The sequence below is a fragment of the Macaca thibetana genome, chromosome 4, assembly GCF_024542745.1.
Source record: "Macaca thibetana thibetana isolate TM-01 chromosome 4, ASM2454274v1, whole genome shotgun sequence".
In the NCBI taxonomy this organism is placed as follows: domain Eukaryota; kingdom Metazoa; phylum Chordata; class Mammalia; order Primates; family Cercopithecidae; genus Macaca; species Macaca thibetana.
The window spans coordinates 161,665,073-161,676,242 of record NC_065581.1 but is presented as its reverse complement, the minus strand read 5'-3'; the positions used below and the strand labels follow the sequence as shown (position 1 = coordinate 161,676,242).

The 11,170-nt window shown below is 33.4% G+C and overlaps 1 protein-coding gene across 6 annotated transcripts in view; it reads right to left on the bottom strand.

The window, feature by feature from the left end:
• Nucleotides 1-996: 996 nt before the first annotated feature.
• Nucleotides 997-11,170, bottom strand: part of QKI (QKI, KH domain containing RNA binding) — a 163,016-nt gene continuing 152,842 nt past the window's right edge. For 3 of the 6 annotated variants that reach the window (XM_050789301.1, XM_050789302.1, XM_050789303.1), the window contains exons 7-8: nt 8,100-8,174; nt 997-4,189 (exon numbers count right to left, since the gene is read on the bottom strand). In XM_050789301.1, the coding sequence (XP_050645258.1) occupies nt 4,173-4,189; nt 8,100-8,174 (92 nt within the window). In that variant the 3' untranslated portion in view covers nt 997-4,172. Of the gene's footprint in view, nt 10,239-11,170 lie in introns of all 6 variants that reach the window. The other 3 variants (XM_050789304.1, XM_050789305.1, XM_050789306.1) reach the window with 3 other exon arrangements.

Genomic DNA, 11,170 nt, shown 5'->3' with positions numbered 1-11,170 from the left:
CATTTCGGCCCCAAATTCTACAACTCTAAATAAATAAAACGTCATTTACAAAGATACATTGCTATGTACAAATGCAAAAATTCATCCTGAGGATTTTGTTATCTAGGAGAACTGTTTCACAGAAAGAAGGAAGTATCAATCTGTGAAATAAAAATGCACCTTGAGTTAAACTAAGTAATTCATAATTACAGGTTAATTTACCCAAGTTCCAGCCAAGAAAAGCATGAAGATATTTAGGAAATCTTAAATTGATTTGCATGCAAGAAATTGATCATATACAACTTTTCAAATCCCAGTGTTCTTCCCCCTTAAACTTCTTGTTTAACGTTTTAGTCTGACTGTATTTGTAAAGTAGGTGACAGGGAAAAAAATACCTGAGGAAAACTCAGTAATGTGCTGAGGGTTCTTTTCCTCATTGGAAAGCAGTGGGGCTTCAGGCCACCATGAGAAACAGTCAGTGGGCCTTTGGCTTTACCCAAGTTAAGCTCCCCTAACAGGAGCAGTTAGCTAAACAAGTTCAATGCTTTCCAAAGGAAAAAGGTCAAGTTAAAATAAAAATCTAAATAAAGGTAAAATATCAACAGTTTCTCTGCTTTACAGTGTGACCATAAAATTACTTATTTACAGAAATTAAAAGAAATGGTTCAACAAAGAATCAAACTGGTTTCTCCAGGTATATACCATTACAATATATCTTTTTACTCTTGATGCTGTGAGCAGACAGTGATTATTTTGGAGAAGGAAAAATAAGGTGTGGAATTAGTAATGCAGATGCTGAAAGGCAAGTGGCAAGAGGAGAAGAATGCCTCCAACAAAGGCCTCTTTGTTCCCATCTCTACTGCACCTACCCGCACCCCCCACAAGGTACAAGACCAGAATAACCAAAGCCATTTTAACAGTAGTGTGCAAAACTGTCAGCTGACAAACAACATAAAAACAAGTCACGCCATGTTATCTGTGGTCACGTTCTTCAGGGTTAGTCCAGTAACTCAAGACTTTACATTCTTTTGTCTTTATTTGTTTATTTTAATTAAACATATAAAGGTTAATAAACAGACATAGTCCAGAGTTAGTAGGTTGGTATTATAACATTTATTAAAATAATGCTATGGGTTAATAGAAACAGCAAAGAACCAAAGAATTAAAATGCAAGCTATGTAAAATCCCAACTAAAACCCAAAAGTGTCTAATGTATTCATTCATTAGCTAACTAAAAGCCCAAAAAAGACAAGACACCCAATATAATAAAGTACTGCAAAACAATTGGCAATTTTCAGTTATCAAAATTGTGGATTTTGCATTTTGTATCCTTTTCTCAATCAAGAAAAAAATTCTTTTTGAATGTTATATAACATACATATAAAACAAGATAGAAAAATACATTATAAACTTGTAACAATGGCTGTAAATACATTATCTTACATGTTTCTCATAGGCAATAGGTTGGTTATGGTACATACACAGCATGAAACTAAGATAATAAAGAATAGACAAAAATACATGTCAGCTGTACGATAACATACAAGCGACACTCCCATCTACCCACACTAAAAAATTACATAATACTGTCAGAAAAAAAGTCTTAAAAACTACATATTTTAATAAGAAATAAATTCAATAAAGAATGATAATACTGAGAACCAAGGCATTCAGAGATTTCAAAAGTCATGCTTTTTTCAGTTGATCCAAAATTTTGTCAACCAAGTTTTCAAAAGTTTGTTCAGAGCCAACATTACCCATAAATGTCACACATTTATTATTTCATACATTTACTTTCTTCCCCATAAAAGACCTTTGATAAACATCTAAAATGTCCAGGTATAACACAGTTGAGATGAAACTGGATCAAATACTGGTATTTTTTTTAACAACTATCACCTCAAGTGTTTGAGTGTCGCAAATTTATTAAAGCAACCAAACAATATAAAAATCAAAATGGCACAGCATATATTGCAAATAAATCAAAACTGTATGTGTAACAGAAAGACAAAGCAGTGGCATATTAAACCAAAGCTAGCTGGATACAAAACAATGAATGTCTATTGCATAGTAAATAAACTGACAACGGTTTCCAAGTGAGACAAGATGGCAGGGGAGGTCACCAAGAAGGTCATGACTCAGCTTCCTGCTGACCTCTGACTGTGATGCTGGGAAGGTGTGGAAGAGGGGACGAGTTGATAAGCTGGGGGGCGGGGGGAGTCCACTGTCACTTGAGATTTGCCACGTCTGGTACTGAGCAGTTAATGATTATTCACTCAAGTGTTTAGATGTAGGCTTTGCACACAAATTGCTTCAACTACATAACTAACTGTTTCAACTTCTAGAGAAATTAGAAGCTTAAGGTGAAATGTGGTTGAGTATTTATATGCACTATGATGCTAGTTTTTCACATTCTTTTAAAGTTAAGGGGTGGGGGAGGCAAAGGTTACTGAAACAGTAAAAGGATACACTACACCAGTTATCTGGTATGATATAAAGACATGTGATTAAATTTGGGTGATTTAAAACATTGTTTTCCAGAATGAAAATCACAAAGATTCACTTTTCTGAAAACATTTGCTAGGTATCCTATCATCTCCAATTAATTAAAAACAAAATAAAAATCAAAACCAAATGAATGCATCCCCCTTCTCCAAATAAAACAAAGTTCTAATTTGTCTGTAAACTGAAGTTCAGATGACACATAATTTTTATCTCAGAATCGTTTGGGTTAACACTGAAGATTGGAATAACCAAAAATATTAAATTTTTTTTTAAAGAATGATGTTTTAAAACTTACTAGTCAGGCATTAGAAAAGTTATCAAATCTTTTCACAGTATCAGATTTGGCAAATTTGCATCAAGGTAACGTGGCAAAAATCATATAATTCAAACCATCAACTCATTTGTCTCCCTCATATCTTCTTTCACATACTGGGCGACTGAGTAACATGCATTAACTTGTATTCTGAGGGAGGAGCTGATCTTTATGAGACACTTGACTAAATGACCATGAAGGAAAATAAGGCACTTTCTTTTCTTTAGACTTATTCCAATACTTAAAAAATAAAAAAGAAAGACAAAAAGGCTCTTTTGGTCTTTTGTTTCTTGACAACCACCAGAAAAAATCATTTAATGAAATAAAGGGTTTCTTTGTTCTTTTTCTTTTTTTTTTTTATAACACTTGAAAGTATAAAATGCTACATTTCCAAAAATATATATATTTTTTTCTGCACCAGCACCCTTGTATAGTAAAAGTATCTACTTTTTGTTCATTTGTTTCAATGCACTACACTTTATCTACAATTTCATTACATGTATACAGCAAATAGGCAAGCATGGCTTTTACATCCTTAATGATTTTTTTCTATACAGGGAGGTTTAAAAAAAAATACTTGAACAGTTTGCCCAGTAATGTGACACATAATGCATGTACCTTGTTCTCATTTTTTTTTAGAAGGTGTAAAATAAGGATTCGGTAATTTTAACTTAGATATTTATCTTTTAAAAATAGTGTTGCAGTTTTGTTATTTGCATTACTTTTCAAAACTCCTTACGTTTTTCTCTCATGGCACACTTTCTTCTAATACTTCAAATTTTGGCAGGCAATATAAAAAAGGCTGCAACTTCTGCCCTTTGAGGGCACTGTAGTGACTAAACAGCATATCAAATTTTGAATACTTTTCGAAATCACTTCACCAATGATATCCCTGACCGAAGGTTCATGCATGATGCATCATCACACAGTACATTCAGAGAGAGCTTTGACTTTGCTATGAGAAGAAAAAGATTCCTAGAAGTCTCTCACAGTAACTGCCTCTGTCATTGAGTAGTTAAGGGCCATCTGTCTCCCCTTCTTAAGAGAGGCCTTCTTACCGTTCGCTTAGGGTGGGATATTAAAAGATGATCAGTGCTGTGGGATGAATTGGGCCTTATTGCTTTACTACTATTCAGTGCAGGTTCTAGAACCACTTTCACCCAAACAGGAAAAAAAAAAAAAAAAAAAAAAGCTGAGTTGGAGGACAACAATTTCTTTGTCTTTTGTTTGGTTAGATGGTAAGACGAACGGACAAGTGCCTCAGCTCGCTGCACTGACGACAGGCAAGCAAAGGCGATTACCAGTTAACTGATCAGCAGGCAGGCATGGTCAGGTCATCATTGGGTGAAGAGTTCAGAGGTCAGAAGGTCATAGGTTAGTTGCCGGTGGCGGCTGGGTGGTTAGAAACAAAAAAAAACAAAACAAAAAAAAGAAAAGAAAAGATAGAGAAGAGATTAGTTTCAGCTAGTGACGGCTTAATGACAACATGAAAAACTAATCACAACTAATAAAAAAAAAAAGCATGTTTAATTCTGACAAACTGATTGACACCATCTACAGAATACAATTAAAATCATGACAATTTCATATCATGATTTGAACAAATGAAGAAGAGCCCACTCCCACAAAAAAAACAAAAACAAAAACAAAAAACTGGTTAACAAGAAAAAATAGAAATAAAATACAACTAACAACTAATAGTTAGTAGCAGTCAATGAAGGAAATTGAAAAACAACAATGAATAGGTTCGGTATACAGAATTTTTAAACAGTCAGTGCAGTTATCAGTATCTGACTGCTATTAAGCATTAGTATTCTCTCAGATGCAAGCATTAAAGCAACTATTAATGATGGATGTGATTATTAATAACTGATGATTAACAGAAATGAATCTAAAGAAATTCAAAATTCTATGAACAATTTGGTTCAACATAAACTCTGGGCCAAACAAGGTTTCTTTTGTTCAATAAATGTTTATTGCTTTTTCAATTATTCTATTTACAAACAACATGGAATTTCTTGGCCTCATGATACAAAGCAATACTAAACTGTAGTCTAGCAGTGTAGGCAACATCATGGGAACCAGAAAATGGCCAGGCCTTTTGCACTAGCCAACACTTTCCAGTTGAAAATACTATTTTACACATATAGAACACTTATAAAATGCACTTGCATGTAAACACTGTAAAATCCTGCCATTTAAAATTCTACACTCAAAAAGCTCTAAGTACATCAAAAAATAGAAGAAATTTCTAATTGATACCAATAAGGCATTTTAAAACTACAAACAGCTTTCTTTATTCAATTTCAAAGCTAATACTCTGCAAATACAATAAAATCTGACATTTCATATACATTCCTGCTTTATATTTTTATATTTTAAAAGAAGCCACCTGTAAATACTATTTTCTTTTGCAAAATAACAAAAAGGACAAAAAATTTTTAAAAATTACAGTAAAACATAAAGTAGTTCTCAAGTGGAAAAGTTATCATTCCCAATGTCCTTGAGTTGTTCCTTCCTTAATCAACCTTTGTCACATTCTGCTTCACCAAACTTGGTCCACTTAACAGTAGTATAATTTTTAAGACTCATTCAACAGCTTAATTATTTCTACTATATTCTGAGGTTTGATAGAATTTTCTGTACTGTTGCCATTGTGACTAAGGCAGAGGAGATGTGAATGAAAAGATATTCAGTGCAAAGTTAGATTCTGTGCCACTTCATAAATCAAAGCCCAGAAGGTGTAATGTTCAGAGTTTAAATGATCTAAATAATGGACTGATTTACCTTCATATGACAAAAATGCTTTCTATAGTCTATCATTTAGAACAGTTTATAAATACTACAAAAATATTGTATCTTCAATGTGACCAAATCTTCCCTGAATTTCTTAAAAGTGGAATTTTATTTAAAATAAAAATTGCTGCCCCAAAATCATAGAAGAAAATAAATATTTAACATGATGTAGTCATACTACTTCACAGGTATTCCAAAATATAAGATCTTAAAGCATTTTTGATGTTATTCATAATTTTGATTAAAACTGTTTAAAGTTTCTTATACAAATTATATAAGTGATGGTTTTTGTATTACTCAGAAAAACTTCTGACTTCTTTTTTGAGTGTGGAATATATAAACGAAGTGAGTGACCATATATATATACCAGGACACCTAGACTACATCCTCTGCCAAGTCTTGGCCTCCTACACAGGTGTGTCACCATACAAGACCATACAGTTCGTTACAACTAAAAGATCAGTTGGTCTCTAATAGGCTTCAAATTCAGTTTTGAAATATATATAGAGAGGTGAGTTTACTTTTAGTAAAGAACTAGATATTGGTCAACCATGTAGGACTCTAAACGTTCATATAGAATTACATGGTTATATGTCCAAGGGCTGAGTTTCTTTGCATTAAATGAATGCTTATACTAATAAACTTCTCTGCAAAATAGTTTTTAAAAATAATTTTAACCTCAAAAATAGAGAAAACAGTAGTATCATAAAATAATTTAAGTGAAGGACTTCAGACATCTCCCTTAGACCCAATGAGTGCATACAGTGATAAGTATACGAGTATTCTGTTACTAAAAAAGAAATGAGCATTTCGGTTTGCTGACACTGCATTTTAAATAAAAACAGTGACAGAACTAATCAAAACACATAACAACAAAAGATCCATGCATGGAATGTGTCGTAATTTTCCAAATACAATAAAATCTTCCTCAAATATGTCCAACTATCTCAAGGCACTGGAGTATTAAGTAGGCCAATAATTATCGTGTTAAAGCAAAATGGTGAGAAATCTCCTAAAAGGGGGCATACAGGGAAAGATTAGCTGGGAGGAAAAAACTACTTTAAAATACTCTTTAGAACAATTGTAGACATAAGCAATATGAATAAAACCTCAAATTATTCATGGAATTGTCCTGTTTCTTTAAAACTAAAGCGACTTTCCAAAAAATTTCCCCATCCCTATGAGACGTGTTCGTGCAGAACACTTACAAGGAATATCATCTTCATAGATGACCACGGAGCTGGGGTCTATTCTGTTCACTGAATAATCACTGTAAGTGATGTATACATTAGTTTGAAAGTCTTGGACATTCTTTATGTATTGTGCTAAACAAATATTAACAGTATCTTTGGGAAAGGCATGTTATTTCTGATGTGGACAACAGCTGTGTCTAGTATTTATCATCAGTACTCAAGGTAATCACATGAAGCAGGTAGGTCCTTCATAAATTCACAGATGTACAATTGAAGTGCAAATCCAGCACTTTTTCCTCCACTAATATTTGAGACTTTGATCAGTTTAATTTGTAGGAAACAAATGTGCCATAATAGAAACTTGTAAAAAATCCTTTTTTACTACCATGCTTGAGATTCCTATCTTGTGATGGAAAAACTTAGAAAACGATTCAATGTCAATAAACCGAAAATACCATTCCTCAATAAGCAAAAATAATTTATAAAAGGGTCCAAGGGCATATACAGGACACAAATTATAAAAGTTGTAAAGGAGAAAAATGAAGACTTATTTTCCAGTCACAGGTTAGTCAAAAATGATATTCACACAGCTGGATCTCATATCACCACAGAAATTCAAGAGACAGTTTACCTTCAGATAATATATTTTAGCAGCAAATGACAAAAATCAAAGGATCCATTTTGGCAAGAGAATGTAAGAATAAAAGGGAATTGACGCTCTAATTTATATTAAAAAAAAATCCAACTACATGAAAGTTATCTTCACAGTCCTCACTTTGTTGATTTTAGCTAAGTACTTGACATGTGCACCCTCACGTTTATACAGTGGCTCAAATATTTTATTATAAAGAAAAATGGAAACTAAATCTTCAGTTTTCTCCAAAAGTACACAGGAGGCATATATTCTTTTACTTCTCTCATTAAAGCACCACCCGTTCAATTCATTTTGCAATACCAACCCCAAATTTCAGAATTTTTAAAAGGTAAATTTTAGCAAAAGTTATTAATGAAAATAACTGAGGCAACATCAAAATTTAATAGCTCCCCAAATTGACTAATTTATGTTTTAGTAGGAAGAAATCATAGTACATAATAATAGAAGATTTAATAAGTTAAAAATATGAAGGGAGAAAAAACCAAACCAAAACAAAAAACCCAACCCTTATATCTGTCAGTGATCACAAACAAATTTAGAAAAGGAAAAAAAACTGTGTGCAGGTAAGCAATTACATTTTTCCATCAGGTGTGGTGTTGCAAATTTTATGGACACCCAACGCATTTCTTATAGACAAGAACTGCAGAACTAAACTAACCTCGGTCTGCGGTCACAATCCTTTGGTAAGGATGGACACGCATATCGTGCCTTCGAACTTTAGTAGCCACCGCACCTAGTTAAATTGCAATTACCAAGACAAAGTTAGAAAACATTCACAAGGGGGGAAAAAAACATTAACAGCAGGTTTATCAAAATGGATTTCAAATGTTCATTTACTACAAAAGTTTAAGAAACACGTTAAGGCACAGTAGTTTTAAAATTAACCACAATATGTCATGTATATATGCATCTATTAATATTGCATTCATTTCAAACATCTTGGGCCTTAACCTATTTTATCCATTCATTTACAATCCCCAAGTTACAGTATTTCATGAACTCTATTAGATCCAAACATATTTAAGCTTTACTAGTCACATATTCACTGAAGTGCCTTTCTTGCAGCAGGACTACTTAAATAATGCCATGTTTAATACTGACAATTATTTGCTAACCTTAAGACCACTTCAAGAGTTTATCACTTAAAAAGGTTTAAAAGCAATTCTTAAAGCCTACAGATTGTGGTTTTAAACTCTGAGTCAATAAGTATGAACTGCAATGAATTAGGTGATTAGTAAAGCAAACAGTATAGTACACTTAGCAGTCAGTATACTACTATACACTCCTTTATAAATTACCATTACTGTGTAATATTACAGACTAAACCAAATTAATAACATAATTTTACTTTATATCTATGTGCAAAAAGTGCAAGTAAGTCACTGACTGCTAGGCTAAGCTTTTTTCCCCCGGAGGCTGCTGAGACTAAGCATTTGTTAAATTCAGATCTGATGAGGGTTCAGTTAAGACCGTTCTTGAATTCTTAGCCTTTCGTTGGGAAAGCCATACCTAAAGATAAAAGGAAGGGAATTAAAAATTAGTCATCAATGAAGATTTGATGCTAATACCAATCTCCTCACTACTACCAACACACATGTCTGCATCTGTTTTGAAGGGCACTGCTTATTTGAAAATAATTTAATGTGAGATGTGACATAAATAGCATGCATGTTATCTGTGTGCAAATTTATTATAACTTAGAAATTTAAAATAATTTTCTGAGTTCTCCAAGTGGTCAATATCATGTTTTACTGCTTAGGTGGCAAAGCAAGAAATAAAATTAACCATAGTAAGATTTTTTCATTTGACACTTATTATTATTCACCTTATGAATGCCAATTAGAAATCTGCATATTTTGGTCTTTATTTTACCAGTCTAACAATTAAGTTTTTATAAGTAAAAATTTTTCAACAAACAAAAGACATGAAGCTTTACAATGAGAAACAAGTTTTACTGCAGTGCCTCTTGCTATTTCTAAGCAGTAAACTGGTCCATCACCCCTTATTCATTTTAGATAAGGTAATCATATACAAGTACAATTCCATGTGGCAAAATCAGGGAGATCTTGCACTGAAAGTGCTGGAACAGCAGCTGGTAGCTAAGAGCCCCAGCCCTGCAGGAAGTCAAGAGTCATAACTCCTCGGGAACAGATGCTGTGGGTGCAGCAGAGAGGAGTTCTGGGAAAAGGAGCATGCATGGGACCACAGGACAGAGTATTAATAGAAAAGAAAACTTAAACAACAAGGTTACAGGTTACATGTTATTTTAAAAATGCTTCAAGAAATGTGCAACAGAGACAAGCCTCTCATAAACAGTTCTGTGGTATAATTCTGACCTGCAATTACTTTATACAATGATTTAGAGATAAACAGAAAACATGTACAATGAAATGTATTTGTTCATGAAACAAAGGGCACCTGAGTGCATGCACACACACAGATAACATACAGAGCATCATGGCTTTCTTTACTTGAACAATGAATTTTCGAGTTTAAATCTTAGTGTCCTCCAGTTCAGTAAAGATTTTCATATCCTTATAAATCAATATTAATGCTGGAAAAAAAAAAAACCTTAAGAGATCAAAGTCCTAAAAGTCAACAGCATGCATGCAGCACCAAGGTCGTATACAATTCAGGAAAAAAAGTATTCAAATTTTGTCTGGTAAAACAAAGGGGTTGCACAGAAACAGTTTGTTCCACATTGACTGGTCGTGTTATAACAGCTGCTGTATTCTAGTCCTTCATCCAGCAAGTCAATGGGCTGAAATATCAGGCATGACTGGCATTTCAATCCACTCTATAAAAAAAAGGCATCAGTAATGTCTTTTTCGAGCACACCACTTTTTGTTCATGTAAAACCAAGCGTTTAGATTATGATTTTAATTTTTGCCTTAAGTGAGATTCTGAATTCAGTGATTTGGTATTTAACTATTCCATACTGTACTACTGAAATTAAGAGTATCTCTCATGTTTAATACGACTAGGACTCCAAAAGCCAAGAACTGAAAAATCTTAAGAATACAACTACAGTCATGCCTGCATAACAACATTTTGGTCAACAACGGACCACATATACTACGGTGGTCCCATAAGATTATAATGGCTATACCACACAGCCTAGGTGTGTAGTAAACAGTATCATGTATGTCTGTGTAAGTACACTTTATGATGTACACCAAATGATGAAATTGCCGGACAAGGCAATTCTTAGAAGGTATTCCTGTTGTTAAGCGATGCATGACTGTATTTATCTGGTCTCTTTCATATTTTAAGTGATCACAAATATTATAAAACACATACAATAATATGAATTTCATAAAGATCTCAAACTACTTTCACATAGAAGTTTAAAGTTTTTCCAACAATTACACAAATCTGTGAGATAAAATGAATCTAAGTTTGAGAAGTGGAGCTGATGGAAGTGACGGGCCAGTGGGGTGGGACCTAAAACTCAGAATGGCCTCAGTCATGTCAAATGTAAAAGTATTTGTTAAAACGCACACAACAGATTTACCCAACCAAACTGAACCTGAGTTACCAAAGTGGATCTGAATAAACTTAAGGTGCAATTATTTCAAAGGGGAACCCTTATGAGAGGCTGCAATAAAATTTAGGGTTCAGGCTTTCCTAATGGAAACTTGTCTTGCCTCTCTAAAACTGATAAAACCATTTCAAAATCTGGGGGAGCAAAAATATTTATAAAGAGAATGTCGTTAACCCCATGGGGAG